The following is an 18,537-nucleotide window of genomic DNA, read 5'->3' as shown; positions in this document are numbered from 1 at the left end:
TTAGATTACAAGACCATATAACAGGTGTGTCAACTAGAACGCCAAAAATGGTAGGTTTTTTACATTTTTCATATAATATTCATTTCTATAACCCTTATGTATGTTAACGATAAGGAAACAAATTTAATTATGTTAAAGATATCACGTCTTTATAATTACTGATTTAAAGCAGCTGGTGGCAAGTTAGGATTGCCATTTTTTATGTCGCGAAGTGGCAGTCGCTTAAAAAACTACAGCTTGGTGGATAACAATTTCTGCTTTATTGCATTTAACAACATTTCGATGTAGATTCTCACACCGTCATCAAGGTGAAGTGACTGCAATCAAGTAATGATAGGTACATGTTGTTCTGTAATAAGAAGATCAACATTAACAGCAATAGGTAAAAGATAACAAGTAGCACACAGATAATTGGATGAAGCCAGTAAGAATAACAAATAACACATAGGTAATGAAGCCAGATGTAAATAAGGATTAAAAAAATGTAACAAGTTGATCGGATACCATTTAAACAGAGTATATTGGTTGATTAGATCGTCATAGGCAGACTCATTGTAATGCCCTTGATCTCTGTTGATGAAAGGTTTGTGGCGGCAGGTTTCTGCAGCATCTGAGAGGTTTTCTTTTGTTGTGAAGTCATGTTTGTTAGAGAGGATGTGGACTGAACTTGATGGAAGGGGGTTATTTCCTGGTGGTCTGAGAGGACTGATTTGTTGTCTGTTTTGGCTGTTGACGTTTTATGTTCTTTGACGCGGGTGACTAATGGGTGCAGGGTTTCATCCATGTACAAGTCACCACAGTCACAATTAATCATATAGATCACTCCTTTGGGTGGTTGTTTGTTGGAAGGAGGATTACGGACATTGTTTGTTTGTTTGTTGTTTAAGCTTTACAGACAGCGGCCTGTAAATAATCGAGTCTGGACCAGACAATCCGGTGACTGACATCATGAGCATTGAACCAATCAATTGGGGTACGATGACATGCATCAACCATGTCAGCAAGCCTGACCCCCCGATCCCGTAAGTCGCATCTTACGACAAGCATAGTCGCCTTTTACGACAAGCATAGTCGCCTCTTACGACAAGCATAGTCGCATCTTACGACAAGCATGGGTTGCTGAAGACCTAGTCTCTTCACGGGTCTTACAGCCACTGATGCCAATCAAACAGTTAATAGTATTTCAAGCAAACAGTCAATGGTAGTCAGACAGATGGCTCATCTAACACGTTAACCACGAGAAGTTTTGTCAGTAAGGGGTGGCGGGTTGGGAGTAGCTTTATTTAAAAAAAACACAATTGTTCACTGGAGAGGCCGGATGTCCTGACAAAATGTTTTGCTTGCAGAGAACGGTTATTGCATGGCTTGAAGCACTTGCTGTGTTTCTGACATTTAACAAACAACATTGAAAACGGTTTAATTTGATGTCCCCTCGGTGCAATAGATATGTCGGGTTATCCACGTTTGGGGAAAACGATGTTACGAAATGAGACCAGAGTACCTGTAACAGATTATGCCGGGTGTCTAAGGTAACAACGTTTGAGACCATATCCCGAGATAACGGATTTCGAGTCAGCAAGGTTTCGGTGTATGCATGTGTAGATAATATTGCACCGAGTGTAAGTTCAAATCAGAAAGTTATGATTATATTGAATATATACATTGTATATTGTTCGTATATTGCATAGAGTATACAGTGAAACCTCATTAGTCTGGACCTGGCTAATCCCGACACCTCGCTTTCCGAATGATGTATATATTCTGAGTCAAATTAAAAACTTCACATTTTTAAAAGTATTCCCATATATGATATACAATGGACAAATGTATCAGAGAAGGTAATTTTTAATCATTAATGTCCAAAGAAGGATCTTAACTAACGGTGGTAACCATAATTTGTTCCAAGCACCTACGGTATTCGGTAATAACATCAACAGTTTAAATCATAAGTTCCAAGCACGAGAATCTGATGGCACACAAGTTCAGTAGCGTGTATGGCCACCATGTGCGTTGACAACTGCCACACAACGCCTCCGCATGGACCTTGTGATGCTTGTGAACACACCCTCGCCCTACCATCAGCAAATCGAAGATTACATCGGGATGCATCACTGAAGACGATTTGATTCCAATTCCTCTGAGTCCATCGTAAGTGTCGCTGTGCCCACAATTGACGTTGAAAGTCTGTGTAATTGAGTCAGAATCGGCCCGCAGTGTGGCCGTCGTGCTTGAAGGTGAGCAGTTCTCAGACGGTTTCGAACAGTTTGCGCACTCAGTCTACCCCAAAACATATCATTTCTGGTTGATGTAGCCGTCAAAAATCGGTTACGGAGGTGATGTAAGACAATCTGACGATCCTCTGCATGTGACGTCACACGTGGTCGACCTGGCCGAGGGCGATCAGCGGTGGTATCCGTTTGCTGTAGACGTGTCTGTAAATCATAAACGGTCCATCGACTACAACCACGGACGTTCCCGTCTGCAACATGCCGATGGCACGTTCACGTTGCACATTTGAAAGGCGTGGCATGACAAATGGCAGTAAAGACTTTTGTTTTCTTGTTTTTTTCTTTTCTTTTTTAATGACTGCTAACAAGTATGGCTGAAAGCACGTGCGGTATTATGGCCACGTGACCAGTTGCACGTGAAAACCCACTTTTGCCACTATAGTGTTGTGCACATGATTTTGATCGATTCACCTGCACAAAAAACGGGTGTTATCTGAAGACAATACGTGGCCATTACTGTTTAAATACACAAAAAGGGTCCACAATGATAACTGGTCAAAAAGTTAAAATTTTAGGATTGTAAAGTTTTAATTTGGTTCAGTATATATTAGGAACGTCTGGATGTATTCTAAGAACTCTTTCTATTTTTATGTCACTGTGTTGTAAGGGGCGGCGGGGTAGCCCAGTGCTTGCAGAATTCGCTCGTCACGCCGAAGGCCCGAGTTCGATTCCACATAGGTACAATGTGTTAAGCCCATCTCTAGTTTTCCCTGCCGTTTTTGCTGGGATATAGCTAAAAACAGGCGTAAAACCCATCCCACTCACTAATATGTTATGTCTATTAAACATGCTGCCTCGGCCACCAAAATCACCCGACCTAAATGATAATACCCATGAAGATCCGGGTTAGAATTCAGTAACCCTTCAGTAACCCATTCTTGTCGAAAGAGGTGGCTAACGGGATCGGGTGGTTAGGCTCGCTGACTTGGTTGATTCATGTCATTGTATCCCAATTAGGTAGATCGATGCTCATGATGCCAATCATAAGATTGTCAGGTCCAGATTCAATTACTTACAGACCTCCGTCATAAAGCTCGAATATTTCTTTAGACGTCTGGGTCAACATTATACCCCCTTCCCCTCTTCAAAACACACACACACACACACCTCCACCTCTCAAAAAAACACACACACACAGAGACAGACACGCACGCACGCACGCACGCACGCACGCACGCACGCACGCACGCACGTAACAACCAGCACAAATATCAATATGTTTTGCCTTTGTGTATATTTCCACAAATGTTCCTTCACAGATGTCTTCGGGAAACATCGTGCTGCTACTGTGCGTCTGTCTGTGTGTCCAGTTCGCAGCTGCCCAGGTCGGGTGTCCATCCGGATGCACGTGCTCCACCAACAACGCCATGAGCTGCCAGCGCCTCTACTCCATCCCAACATACATCCCCTCCCATATAACCACGGCCTATTTCTATTATTCAAACTTGACCGAGATTCCTAGCGGAAGATTCCAAGGACGCCCCAATCTGAAGACTATAAGCTTTACTCATGGATCTATCGGCACCATACAGAGCTGCGCATTCTCCGATATCCCCGCTTCAGTAACTTTCAACCGAGTAAACATCAACAATATCAGGGGAGGCGCGTTCAGCAACTTGGACAAAAACATCAACCGCGGAATCTCGTTTTCCTATTCCAACATCACCACCATCGAATCCTACGCCTTCCACAATCTGACCGGTCTGAACAATCTACAATTCAGCTATGCGAAGATCTTCACCATCCAATCGTATGCATTTAAAGACATCATCTACAGTCGCTACTTGAGGCTACAGTACACCAACATCACTAATCTGATGAGCTATGCCTTTGATATGCCGACCTACAGTTTCCAGTCCTCCCAGATCAGCAGAGGCTCCGTCATGAACATCGGTTGCAACACCCTGGAGGAACTGACGTCGGTGCAGTACCTGACGACGCCGTGTAACTGCGACAAAGTCGAGCTGTACAGACGCGGAACCAAGTTTTCCGGCAGACAGCACTGCTTCGCCCCCAACCAGCTCCAGAACCTGACCCCAGGCAGCATCAGCCAGTGCCAGCGTCCCATCGTCAGGATGCCGAGTGCGTGTCCCGGAAGTGGTGGTGAGGATACTGGCGTGATGACGACCATCAGGGTAAGTATCTTCATCCAAATTCCTGTGTCCGGGAAAAATTAAGTAGCCAATGCTGACTAATGTAGCTGGTTAATTTTCTCTTATTAACCTCGAGTGACGTCCTACTATTGTTTCTACGGGGACAATGATCCAGGGAAAGCCCATCTGTCCCAGGGATAGTCTGTAGAAAGTCCATCTGTCACAGGGATATTCTATAAAAAGTCCATCTGTTCCAGGGATAGTCTGTAGAAAGTCCATCTGTCAAAGGGATATTCGGTAGAAAGTTCATCTGTCCCAGGCATATTCTGTAGAAATTCCCTCTGCCCAAAGGATAGTCTCTAGAAAGTCCATCTGTCCCAGGAATATTCTGTAGTATGTCCATCTGTCCCAGGCATATTCTGTAGAAATATCCTATGTCCCAGGGATATTCTGTAGACATTCCCTTTGTCCCAGGGATACTAGTATTTGTAGAAATTCCCTCTGTCCCAGAGATATTCTGTAGAAAGTCCATCTGTCCCAGAGATATTCTGTAGGATGCCCCTCATTAGATTGTTGTTGCATTTGAACACAATGTCCGCAATATTGTTAAACCTAGTTAATGAGCAGCTGGGCTGGAGCCGCACTGATAAACCACAATGCTTTCAAGAATCTCTTTTTGAAGTACATACATTTCGCCAGCAAGAGATATAGTACGTCCGTTTCCTAAGGTTCACGGAAAGTGTGTTGGAAACATACAATTGTCGATGGATATCGTTTCAGATTTTTCTTTCGGTTTATAAGACAGATAAATAACTTTCCATCGGGACTGGTTAACAATGTAGACACTCAGGGCCCGGGCAAACTCCCTCAAGTTTACATTTTAACCAAACTCTCCTTCAGCTGAAGGGGTCGTTGTCGGCATGGGTACTACATATACACTCTTCAAAAAATGAAACGCACAGGTAGCCTTTTAGTGAATTTATTGTACCTAATTAAGTCGATTAATATTTAATTTAATATCATAAATACAAGTATGAAATTGTGGGGCTCGATAGTCACATGTTGTCGTTGTACAAAGGCATTGAACAGTCCTTTGTCATGTCACATAAGGCCACAAGGTGGCGCTGAACTCAGTATCTCGATCGAGCGCCCCGGGCAGCAATCACGGCTCTGTATCTCCTCGGCACTGACTGGAAAAGTGTATGAATTCTGTCCTGAGGAATTCTGCGCCATTCTGCTTGTAACGCGTTGGCCAGTTGTGGGAGTGTCTGCGGCGTGTTCTGACGTTGACGTATACGTCGATCGAGTTCATCCCAAAGGGTGTTCGATTGGGTTGAGATCTGGAGATCTCGACGGCCAGGGCAAGTAGTTGATGTTGGCATAAACACGTTGTCTTCAAATTCGCCGTTGAAGAAGAAATCATGATTCATCGCTAAACCACACTCTTCTCCAGTTTCTCAAATTCCAAGGCTGTAAGGTATGGCACCAACGCAAGCGTCGCTGTCGACGGATCTGTTGCAAAACAGGGACGATAACTGGTCTTCTGGGTCGGATCTCAGCCTCTCCAAGATGGTTCCTGACAGTCTGGTCCGATATCCTCCTCAAACCAGGGATGCGTCTTGCAGTCTCAGTAGCTGTGGCATGGCGATGACGTAGGTGGAACAGTCGAATGTAGCCATCCTGTGCAGGGGTGTTAACTCGTGGTCGGCGGGTTTTCGGACGTTCTGCAGTGGAATTGAACTGTGTGTATCGGTTACAAATGCCATAACTTGCACGTGCATTTTGCGAATAATGTTTTCCTCTATGACATTTTTGAACAAGTTTGAAAACAATGCCGTTTAAGACATTGCAAATAAACAATGGCTGCGTTTTGACGCACCGTTTGTCGAATATCAGGCCACCAACAGTTTCCAATAACATATATCCAATTTATATACCAGATTTTTTGTGTAGTCAGGTTCAATGAACTACATACTACATGTGCGTTTCTTTTTTGAAGAGTGTATGTATCCCCGGTACAGAAACGTAACTGGGGTACAGGAGTGTAGTACCTGTACCGGCAGAGCCCCCTTCAGCTTTACTTTACAATGAAAGAAATGTTTATAAAGCCCTGGTTTTGACCGTTCAACCAATCCGACTCAAACGTTGTGACATTACTCATCGTTTCCCTCCATCCAAAATAGTTCGCATTTACTTTCAATTCTTCATGGTAGAATGTAGCTCGTCAATCTACCTCTGAATTAAAAAACAGTAGGTTTATACCCTAAATGATAGTCATAACAAAGCACATATCTCAGTTTCGTAGAAGGCACGAAGCTATTCACAATATTGAAGCCAAGACTGAGCGAGTGATTTCAGTTTTGTGCCGCTTAAAACAGCGTCATATCACGGCGTATGAACTTGATGTGGGAGGAGAGCCCTTCGATGGATAGTTTGATCCAAGAATTGGCATGAATTTAGCTAAAAACAAACGACCTAATTTCTCGAAGGGTGGTTTGAATCATGAATATACATGAATTCCTCGTAAATGTCACGTGCTTCAAGCCAGAATGACACGGTCCTAAAACAATTATATCTCGACCTTGATTGAGAATGAACCAACCGTCGCGAATAATGTCCTTTTTTGGACTAGCGACCAATAACTATATTATTGGTTGATTTGTTGTTTTACGCCACACTCAGCAATATTCCAGCTATATGACGGCGGTTTGTAAATAATCGAGTCTGGACCAGACAATCCAGTGATTAATATCATGAGCATCGATCCACGCAATTGGGATCGATGGCATGCATCAACCAAGTCAGCGAGCCTGACCACCCGATCCCGTTAGTCGCATCTTACGACAAACTATATTATGGAAAACTCCGAACCGAAGGACGGTGGGGTGGCCTTGTGTTTAAAGCGTTCGCTAGTCACTATGAAGGCCCGGGTTCGATTCCACATGGCTACAATGTTTAAAACCCATGTCTGGTGTCCCCTGCCGTTATGTTGCTGGAATATTGCTAAAAGCGGCGTAAAATCATACTCACTCACTGCAATCCATCCTCGAATATCCAAATGTATTCCATTTCCATTCTATTGTGATAAATAGCCTGGGCGCAGTCGCCACCATAGCTTTTTCTTGAGCCCGAATTAAATGTCACGGCTCTAGAAATACCTGGGGTCACGGGTCACGGGGACCCAATCGTCCGAGGCACCATGAACTCGCTGAGTTGCGTCCCTTGGGTGTCACAGGCACCTATGCGACGTCGTGGGTTCGACCTGATTTCAAGTTCGTCAGCACCATACCCGTTTCACCAAAGTAGTAAACGTCTGCACCATCTCGGTCCTTCCTCCCACGTCAGGCTGACACGCCCTGATTGAACTGAAATACTGTTTAATGCAGCGTTAAACCCTGCTCACTAATCTATTCGTATTTAAATGGAAGAGATACACTGGATAATCGAGGGTGACCAAATTTTCTCAAGTGAATGTTTTACCAGGCCTAGTATTATAATTCTACCTTCTGATTCTTCCAGCCTCCGACATCATCTTTAAGGGCCAACTGCACCCGGGAACAGATCCGACTCCAGCTGGCCAATCAAAGCTACCGGGAGGTCTTGGCCTGCTTCCGGTTCAACTTCGACATGTCGGACAACAACCTCAGCTTCAAATTCGACATGTTCCTCAATTGAAGCAGGGCTAATCATCGGCTTTTGTTTCATAAAACTAACACGAAGGAACAATAAAATTATTATAAAACTTCAATGAATTTGGTTTGGTTTTGTGAACTTGCAATACAAAAAAAATCAGCGTAGTCTTTATACACATTACATGAGTAATGAGTGAGTGAGTGAGTGAGTGAGTGGCCTGGTGGAAGGGTGGGTGGGTGAGTGAGTGAGTTGGGTTTGAAAGTATGTCAATTAAGGCGTGTCAGCTTCGTGTGGGAGAAAAGCCCGAAGTGATGCAGGTCTTATACGTTTAAACATTGTCGGGAAGAACAGGTATCCGAAACCGAGAGCAGTAGTTGTGGCAGTCATCTATTTATAATGCGTCATTCCGTTTACCAAATGAATGATCATGGCACTGTTACATTATTACCACTGTCCATGGATCATTCATTTTCAGCTCCATGGGGAGTATACATCCCAAGCTACCATATGAGGCGCCAGACGGTTAACGGCCATTACCACTTCATCCTACCCGGTGCCCATTCACTGCTGGATGCTCAGAGGCATGTTTTATTGGCCAACGAGACAACAAATATAAGAGAGAGGTCGATGTGTGTGTGTTTTGAAGAGGGGAAGGGTGCATAATGTTGACCCAGACGTCTAATGATTTGTTTGTTTTTAAACGTCGCGCAATATTCCAGCTATATGACGGAGGTCTGTTAGTAACTGAATCTAGACCAGACAATCTTATGACTGCCATCATGAGCATCGATCTACGAGATACAATGATATGCATCAACCAAGTCAGCGAGCCTGACCACCCGATCCCGTTAGTCACATGGGTTACTGAAGGGTTACTGAATTCTAACCCGGATCTTCAAAGGTATTATCATTTGGTGAAACCCACGAGCACGGGTATGGTGCTGATAGACCAAGATACATAATCGGGTCGAACCGTGATTCGAACTCACAAATATAGGGTTCTGGCGTGCCCAAGAGATGCAACTCTGCAACTCTGGCCAAATCGCGCCCCCTTTTCTGTGAAGGAAGGAACCGAATAAATTATTCGGGAGCAATTCATATTTTTAAATATCTGGCATTTTCAAGAAAAGATATGTCACTATTATGTTTAATGTTTAATAGACATAACATATAGGTGAGAGGGATGGGTTTTACGCCTCTTTTTAGCAACATCCCAGCAAAAACGGCAGGGAAAACTTGAGATGGGTTTTAATCATTGTACCTATGTGGAATCGAACTCGGGCTTCCGGCGTGACGAGCGAACTGTATAACTACAGGGCTACCCCACTGCCCCTAATAACACAGTGACATAGAAAAAGAAAGAGTTCTTAGACTACATCCAGACGTTCCTAATATACATCATTCGGAAAGCGAGGTGTCGAGATTAACGAGGTCCAGACAGATGAGGTTTCACTGTTTACTCTATGCAATATACGTACATTATACAATGTATATTCAATAAAATCATAACTTTCTGTTACAGGTACTCTGGTCTCATTTCGTTACATCGTTTTCCGCAAACGTGGATAACCCGACATATCTATTGCACCGAGGGGACATCAAATTAAACCGGTTTCAATGTTGTTTGTTAAATGTCAGAAACATGGTCAGTGCTTCAAGCCATGCAATAACTGTTCTCTGCAAGCAAAACATTTTGTCAGGACATCCGGCCTCTCCAGTGAACAGATGCTTGGTATTTAAAAATATATATTGTTCCCGAAGAACAAAATTAAATGTGAAATAATTTATTCGATTCCTTCCTTCACAGAAAAGGGGACAAAGAGTGGCTCATACGTCTCGGGAACCGCAATTCGCTAGCGGAGTTGCGTCCCTTGGGCACGCCGGAAACCTATGTTTATGGGTTCGAATCCCGGTTCGACCCGATAATGTTTCTTGGCCTATCAGCACCATAGCCGTGCTCGTGGGTTTCACAAAATGATAATACCCGTGAAGATCCGGCCTCACCTCCATTCCCACACTCGCCTTCCCCGACGTCACCTCCCTCCGCTTCAACAACATCAACAGCAACATACCTTCGAACGCCTTCAGATCGATGCCCAAGTTGGAGTCCATTACTATCTCCAATGGCAATATCAGTTCCATTGCCCCATGTGCCTTCTGCGCCATCCCCGCAAAGTCTATTACAATCTCCAGAGTCCGCATCGGCATCATAGCATCAGAAGCCTTTAGAGACCTGAACAATGTTGCCAGAAGGATTTCAATCACTAATGGACAGATTGGCTTGATCTCATCCAACGCTTTCTACCGACTGACAGACATGTCCACCAACCAAACATACGTCCTCAACGAGATAACTAACTGTAGGACCTTTAACTTCCGCTACAACGTCACCAACTTCAACAGCTACGCTTTCGCCTCCCTAGCGGAGACCTCCTTCCCCATCAGAAGTTCCATGTAAAGAGGATGCATCATGAACCTCTTACTCCGATACGACTCTTCTCTGTATCAAGATCTGAGGTTACCTCAATAGGAGGTCGCAACAGGTGTTAATCAGGTGAAGCCAATTTGATGGCAGCTTTCTAAAAGGAGGGCCTTGTCTACCACTCACTGAGACTTTACGCACAGACAATTTATCAAATATAGAGGCAAATGGCCCAAAATACAGACATATAGAAGTTACATTTCTTAGCGCTACAATATATAATATATAAAATCGATGACACGGTGTGGTCGAGTCGATACATCGTTTAAGACGAATATATTGTTTTGTATTAATCATGATTGACAGTTTCACAAGGGACACGTGATCATGGTCCACAAATTGTATTTCAGAGACAGAGAGAGCGAGAGAGAGAGAGAGAGAAGAGAGAGAGAGAGAGAGAGAGAGAGAGAGAGAGAGAGGCGGGGGGAGAGAATACTTAGTGATGCAATTAGTGGTTTTCTTTATGTGAGGTTGACAAAAATACGCACCGACATATAAACACATATACCACAGACACACGTATCATATGTAGGATTCTTGGTAAATAGGTATATTAAGTGGTATTTAACATATTTGTTTTGGGGGCACATTAAATAGGTACAAACAGAGATCATTTATTGTTTGTGTATCTTGAGTAATCATAATATTTATGACTATGTTTACTGCACTGTCATTTCTGATGTATTCACTGATATACTTTTTATCTAATATGCATCACATACAAACAAAAGATAAATATCATCTTCTATGTTCTGTTTTGAAGAAAGTAAACATTTTCCAAGGCGGTGGCAAACATGTCTGCTGGCGTCTGCCTGAAAAACGACAGATAATTTACAACTCTTTCATGGATAAACTTTTAGAAAACACTCAATCTGTTTCTGTAAAATATGTTCATCGGAGAAAACTGGCATGGCCAGTTTTGCTTTACTGTCGCGCAGTTCTCTCCAAACTTGACAGTAATCTCAAAACTATCTACTGGTTGCATAAGGACTATGCATGCTCAGGAAACGCTTTATCCACTGTCCATTGAGCATGGTCAAGTAATTTTAACACCATCTACTAGACACATAAGGACTGCATTTTCAGCAAACTTTACATGCAATGTCCATTGAATATGACTGGAAAGATTTCTCCACTATACGAGGGTTGATTGATACGTTCTCAGCCCACCCTAGACGGACATTGTAGAGAGGATAGGTATTGACAATATGAATGTTTCATGGTAATATTAACGATAAATATCATCCAGTCCAGAAAAGCCATAACACTTTAAATCTATACGCTGTGGAATATTCACATTTCCCCTCGGATGATTATAGTCACCAACAAAACAATCATCTGAGAAATCACAACGCTCACAAATCTTAAGCTTTTGTATTTTGTGACCAGGTAGTTCCTTCGTGCTTGCCGTAAAAGGCGACTATGCTTGTCGTAAAAAGCGACTATGCTTGTCGTAAAAGGCGACTAACGGGATCGGGTGGTCAGGCTTGCTGACTTGGTTGATGCATGTCATCAATCCCAATTGAGTGGATTGATGCTCATGATAGTAATCACTTGATTGTCTGGCCCAGACTCGATTATTTACTGACCGCCGTCATATAGCTGGATTATTGCTGAGTGTGGCGTTAAACAACAAACCAACCAACCAAAAATCCTTCACACATACCGGAACACTAGTGTTTGAAGTTGCAGTAAAATATCGCAATGGCTACCACACTCACAGCCCCAAAGCAGTGATGTCTCAACAAGACGTGAGCCTGTGACGTCCTTTGAGAGTTGGCGCCTGAACATATTATACACCTTGTCCCTGAATGTAGACTCTATTTATGATAGACGGTGTTGCATGGGGAGAGAAAAAACAGAGCAACTCCACTAACTGAGGGGTTTTCAAAACAACAGCCTTGTTGTTGCACGGGAGGCTTGGAGAACAGCCCAACAGAAAGAAAACATGCTTGACCTTAAGTACTGTCGGAAATGCTAGAAAAATGCTTTTCTGGCTTCATTTAATAAATACGAGTCATAGGACTTAAAAAGAGCATATAACAAAATTAACGCACACAAAATCAAGCCTGTCCTAACTGACATTGTGATTATGCTTTAAATGTACTTTTACAGGTAAAATGACGAAAATATTCGTGTGTTGACATGCATGTACGAAACGGTCTATAACCTGAGGCACTTACATGTACCTAACACCTGCCCCGAGGTGATGACCTCTCACGTGGTCTCAAAATATTGCTGTTATTGTACTTAATTGACATGTGCATTGATGGGTAGCAATTTGGATATATACTGCATTATATTTGCTTGGAAACATGATGGAACAGTTAAAGGCTATGAAACTGGGTGAGTATTGGAAAGTTGCGGTTGTGGACTCAATAAGTATTCACGGATGGTTTCTTGAGGTAGCATTTATCTCCGTTGATGACGTATATGAAGCTGTACTTTTGAATGTTGTGTTATGTCTTGCCACGAACCCTTTAAACTTAACCAAATTAGGTACAGCAGGGTTGACCTCACAATGTCTGACTGGCGGACGTAAAACAACGTGACCGTGTTGTGCCGCCAGCACATATGTCTTGTATTTTACTGATTTCTTATTCAGCCGAATTTTCTCCATGAGTTGAACTGTCGTTTCATATGGTCTGAAGCCGACAATGTCATATTCCTGTATGGTCGCCTTCAGACTACTCATGGTTGGGGCGACAGTATCTGATTCCTGGACGTTATATTAACTGGCATTATCCATTGAAATGACAATGACGTTGTTTAAAATGGTAAATAGCTGAAGTTCCAACAAGTCTATGAACACATCGCCTCCTATGATTTCCTTATGAAAATCATCCATCCATCAATAAGCCCCATATCATGGGTTGCGGCGTGTAAAACAATGACACGATTACCTTTACCTGATGGTACCATGGGTGCTTTTTTGTTCATAGCCACACGTAGTCAGTGGAATGATTCATCAAGGTAAGTTATCTGGAAGGCACTGACTGTGATAGTTATGAATGGTCCGGGTATCGAAATCCCATCTCTTGGAGAGCAATAGTTAGTGCAGTCCGGGAAACATTAATTGTATCTTTAATTTATTTCCAATTGATACTACAAGTCAGGATTACCTTCTGCTCATAACGCGTGTACACTCTACGCCTAATCACCCTCTATCAAAGCTGTCTAATATCCTTTTACGTCCCAGTTTTGTTTTTGATACCACCCCTACACCTGTGTAGATACATACCGTAGACTTGATGGTATGAAATGAAAACCCCATAGATTGGGCAGTTCGGTAATTCACCCCATCTAAATTAATAAATGGCTTTCCTCTATCTCTCTAAAGTGTAAAGAACTTGTATACTTTTCCCAATACTGATTCCATATCGTGTACCCTGGTTATGGCTATGCAAGCGTAAAATGTAACATGCATCATGGGAGCAATGTTAACAAAACAAACGCAGCGTCATTTAGTCATTTTAGAGATGCACATCTAGAATTTTCTTCAAATGGTTTTTGTGTGTGGATTAATGATTTATGAAGGCTACATTATTATTTTTATCATCATAACGGAGTCACGTGCGCATATATCTATAGTCCGTTTCAGACTGTTATCACTGGACTTGTGAACTTCCTGACATGTATATGTCTCCGTTACTTAATTGTCATTGTTTTTAAGACACTAATCCCCGTTGTTAATCCTCACCAACATTTCATTGTATTTTGACTGTCAGCCTGGACTACCATATCACTTCCCTTTAACTACTGCTTTTTATAGTATGGCATTTATTGCCCTAATTGATCATCCCATGAACTGTGTTGGTTAATCACACCCACATGTCCAATGTCCAAAGCAACGTCGTTGTCTCATTGTCTGTCCATTGTTGTTCATTACTATATATGTGCTACCATTACACAGTTACTAGGGTGTTAGTCAGGCTTGGTATTCCGAGTGCTGGCATAGGGACGACCTCGAGCAGGATGTGCCGCTCGTAGCAAACACCCTGAGGTGAGCTGGAGCTCCGCTCACCTCTTGTACGCCTGAGCTGGAAGGTCCGCTCATCGCTGTGTTTGTGTTGTCAGAGCAGGTGTTCCGCTCATTGTGCAATTGTTGTTTATTGTTTACATGTTGTGCATAAAGCGTTCCGGGACAGTGATGTCGATTTTGTCCTTTATTGCCCCAAGAGCTAATTCCCCGTCAACTACATGCGTGTTGACAAATCAAAACTATGTCATATACAAATATACGGATACACCACAGTTAGCATGATTAGTGTACGTCGAGTTGTGCAGGGAACATAGAAAACCCACCAGTAGACTGGTTCATCTGGGTGCCCCGAGATTTAAAGTGTCCAGTTCTCGGGTATGCATTCGTGACCAAATCGTATTATTCAGGGACAAGCCCTCTTGCAGGTTACGGAAAGGGGCGAGTGGTGACGAATGCCCAGTATGTGCTTCACCTTCTCGAATGTCCATCTGACTTGAACCTCAAGGTCTAGGTCAGTAACTATTTCTGGCAGATAAGAATTATCTTTCAGGTTCATCTGCTGGAACACCTATGCACGTGCAAATGAATACCTTGACACGTGCAATTCTATTGTAAGTCATGCGATTCACGGATATGAACAATTATGACAAACAACAGAACTCGTGTGCAACAATTACCCTGTCTGGCGCTCGGCATTAAGGGGATAAAACTAGGACTTGAAACGTCAGAGTCAGCCTTATGTGTCTGAGTGAGTGTGTATCACGTGTGGGCTAGTAATGAAACCGGCATTAGTCCGGACTAGTACAAGCAGCCACACACGTGCATGCACGTCGCCATATATATGATATAACCTTGAACGCGACTTCAAACCCTATTTCACGTCACACAGTGTTTTGTACCGTAAATAACAGATCGGATGACTTGACTGTGTTCTAACTAGTTGCTTATGCGATCAACCACTGGTTTGCCTTGCCCAGACTCGTAAAACGATATTCACTGAGTAATGGCGGCACGTGGTCTTGTGTACAACACACAGGTCACAGTTTATAAAGCAACGTTAGTCGCGGAGAGTAGGTGCATGGATCGACCACGCCCTAGTCGGCAAGCTTGATTTCTGAGAAATTCCAGGGTTCGGTCCTGCACAACACTCTAACACAGGTTGTATGTATTGTCTCTTTGACCAATTTGTCGCCTGTAAACTTGTCGATATGACTCCATGTGACTGGACTACTTCAAACCACATGTAGGTCGATCGGTAGTTACTCGATATTTCCATATAGAATACGTCGCATCGTGGTGACATTATTTCAGAAGATGAGAAGTTGTTACGTACTCATAGTGTTATACACCCCAAGTTGCCAAGACTGTGAAACAAAGGTATGGTTCCAAATCAGGTCTCGTACTCTTGCCTCTTTCAAACCGGAAATTTCATAAGCAGTTGATATACTTCTGGATGAAGTGCATTCATCAGAGGATGCCAAAGTTATGGTTGCGACAGGGTCTCATCTGGGAAAATTTCGCCATACTCAACGTTCTCAACGTCAGCAACGACTTGGTGGTCAACGTTGTCAGAAAACAGTAAGGTGTGTTTCTTGTGTAAAGCAGGTGGGACGTTCCAACACAGACCAGTATCTGAGAGTGTTCACTTCTGCCATTCGTGACCAACTCGTGTTATTCCGGGACAAGCCGAATAGCGACTCGTGACCCTCTCGTGGCCATTTTTGTGACCGGGTTCCGTCTTAGCGCAAACGGGCATACCTAAAACAATTGTCAACTCGTTGCGTAATAGTTCACGCATATTTCCCCATATATTATATATATTTCAGATGCAATTTAAAGCACATCGGGACATGCGGAATTATACAGTATGATTGAACACATTTAACTGTGTCTTGGGTATATTTTTAGATGCAAGACATATGTAAAATAAAAAAATATTCCTGAGAGATTCTTTGACGAAGAACTTGAAGTCATACGCGCATTCTGATTGGTTTGTCGTATTTTCGCACATAACATTCATCGATAGGGGGACGAGTCTTCTTGCAGGTTACGGAAAGGGGTGAACGATCGAAACCTCATCCTAGGCCAACCCAGCAAACAGTTCATAAATCACTCATACAGGGAACTTTCAAAGGCTCCACTTCCTAGTGTTGGCTAGCCCTAGTGTTGGCATTGGGGATCTGTTGTATTTGTATGGTGACGAAAACAAGTCTAAAACCTGTGATCGTTCTGTGGTTGTTACTTCTGATGGTTAGTGCTGTAACCAATCTCATTAAAATCAGATCTTAATTTTCGCTGCCGCTAAACAAAGATCTGAGGACATCCCATTACGGGTCACGGTCAGATCGACCTTGCGCGAACTTTGACCGACCAATGGAATGACCAATCAGAAGGCAGCTTTCTAGTGCTTTACGGCACTAATTTGAAATTGGCGACTACGCTTCGAAACATATTTTGACAAATTCTCGATAAAAAATTTGAAACCTGAACAAACGAACATTCTGGAATCGTTAATAGATGGTCCAGATTGTATGGATTCAGTCGTTAAACCCGTAACTATCGTTCGGAATACCCCGTGTTAAAGTTTTCGAGGATGCATGATTAGAAATCACATTCTGACTGTCACTTTCATGATCTGGTATGCGACGCTCTGATTGGTCGGATAACAGGTCGTTCTGACGTGACCCCTCCTGGAATATCCTCAGATCTTTTTTGAGCGATAGCGAGAACTAAGATTTGATTTAATGAGATTGTGCTGTAACATTCCAAAGTTCGAAGTTACGTAACTTCGGAGCGCCCCTTAGTCAAAAGGTCTGAGCGTTACAAATTGCCAAGAGCTCTCACTGACTGTCTCGAACGGTGAAGATTCCAGGTTACAATAGGTCTTCAGCAACCCATGTTTGTCGTAAGAGGCGACCAACGGGATCAGGTGGTCAGGCTCGCTAACTTGCTTGATACATGTCATCGTATACCAGTTGCGAAGATCAATGTTCTTGATGTCAATCACTGGATTGTCTGGTCCAGACTCGATTATTTACAGACCGCCGTCATATGGCTGGAATATTGCGGCATATTGGAGTGCGGCATTAAACAACAGAGAATCAAACAAATCTAACCTAAGAGGCATCCTGTCGATAACATCATATTACAGCTAGTTGACTACGGTTATAACGAACTCGAGGGGGCCACTAATTTTAGTTCGTAATAACCGTAGTTCGTTATAAGCATACATACAGCTTGTATACAACAAATGGTCGGGACTAAAAGTAGGTTCGTTATATTCGTCAGTTCGTTATAAGCGTGTTCGTTATAAACGTAGTTTACTGTATACCATGCTTACAATCTAGTGAGATCATAGTGAAAGACCATTGCGGTCCTACTCACATTCACCTAGCTGTAAGCAATGTATAACCTGTGGTGAAATGGGAATTAATTCATTCATTTTAGTGAATCACTGACGATTTAACTTTCATTATTTTCATGCTGATAGTGTCATAGCGACTGATTTACGACTACCATTGTCTGAAGTACATTTGATTGCAAAGGCTCATTACCCTGTAGACATGACATGTATATGTCTCCGTAACTTAATTGTCATTGTTTTTAAGACACTAATCCCCGTTGTTAATCCTCACCAACATTTCATTGTATTTTGACTGTCAGCCTGGACTACCATATCACTTCCCTTTAACTACTGCTTTTTATAGTATGGCATTTATTGCCCTAATGATCATCCCATGAACTGTGTTGGTTAATCACGCCCACATGTCCAATGTCCAAAGCAACGTCGTTGTCTCATTGTCTGTCCATTGTTGTTCATTACTATATATGTGCTACCATTACACAGTTACTAGGGTGTTAGTCAGGCTTGGTATTCCGAGTGCTGGCATAGGGACGACCTCGAGCAGGATGTGCCGCTCGTAGCAAACACCCTGAGGTGAGCTGGAGCTCCGCTCACCTCTTGTACGCCTGAGCTGGAAGGTCCGCTCATCGCTGTGTTTGTGTTGTCAGAGCAGGTGTTCCGCTCATTGTGCAATTGTTGTTTATTGTTTACATGTT

At 42.9% G+C, this 18,537-nt stretch overlaps 1 protein-coding gene and 1 pseudogene across 1 annotated transcript; both read left to right on the top strand.

The window, feature by feature from the left end:
* LOC139458876 (carboxypeptidase N subunit 2-like) lies at positions 1 to 8,099 on the top strand. The gene is made up of 3 exons (XM_071240312.1): positions 1 to 50; positions 3,548 to 4,423; positions 7,901 to 8,099. The coding sequence occupies exons 1-3, from the start codon at positions 48 to 50 to the stop codon at positions 8,054 to 8,056; spliced, it is 1,035 nt and encodes a 344-aa protein (XP_071096413.1). The 5' UTR covers positions 1 to 47; the 3' UTR covers positions 8,057 to 8,099.
* Positions 8,100 to 8,521: 422 nt separating this feature from the next.
* LOC139459455 (extracellular matrix protein 2-like) lies at positions 8,522 to 10,564 on the top strand (annotated as a pseudogene).
* The last annotated feature ends 7,973 nt before the right edge of the window (positions 10,565 to 18,537 follow it).

Source organism: Haliotis cracherodii, unplaced genomic scaffold (genome assembly GCF_022045235.1).
Source record: "Haliotis cracherodii isolate W230 unplaced genomic scaffold, xgHalCrac1.p SCAF_13, whole genome shotgun sequence".
Taxonomy (NCBI): Eukaryota; Metazoa; Mollusca; class Gastropoda; order Lepetellida; family Haliotidae; genus Haliotis; species Haliotis cracherodii.
This window is presented reverse-complemented; position numbering and strand designations above follow the sequence as displayed.

Bases quoted from the DNA above. Each gene is read 5' to 3' on its own strand.
- LOC139458876 (XM_071240312.1), top strand. The intron at 4,424-7,900 runs GTAAGTATCTTC...TGATTCTTCCAG, and splicing joins GCGTGATGACGACCATCAGG to CCTCCGACATCATCTTTAAG.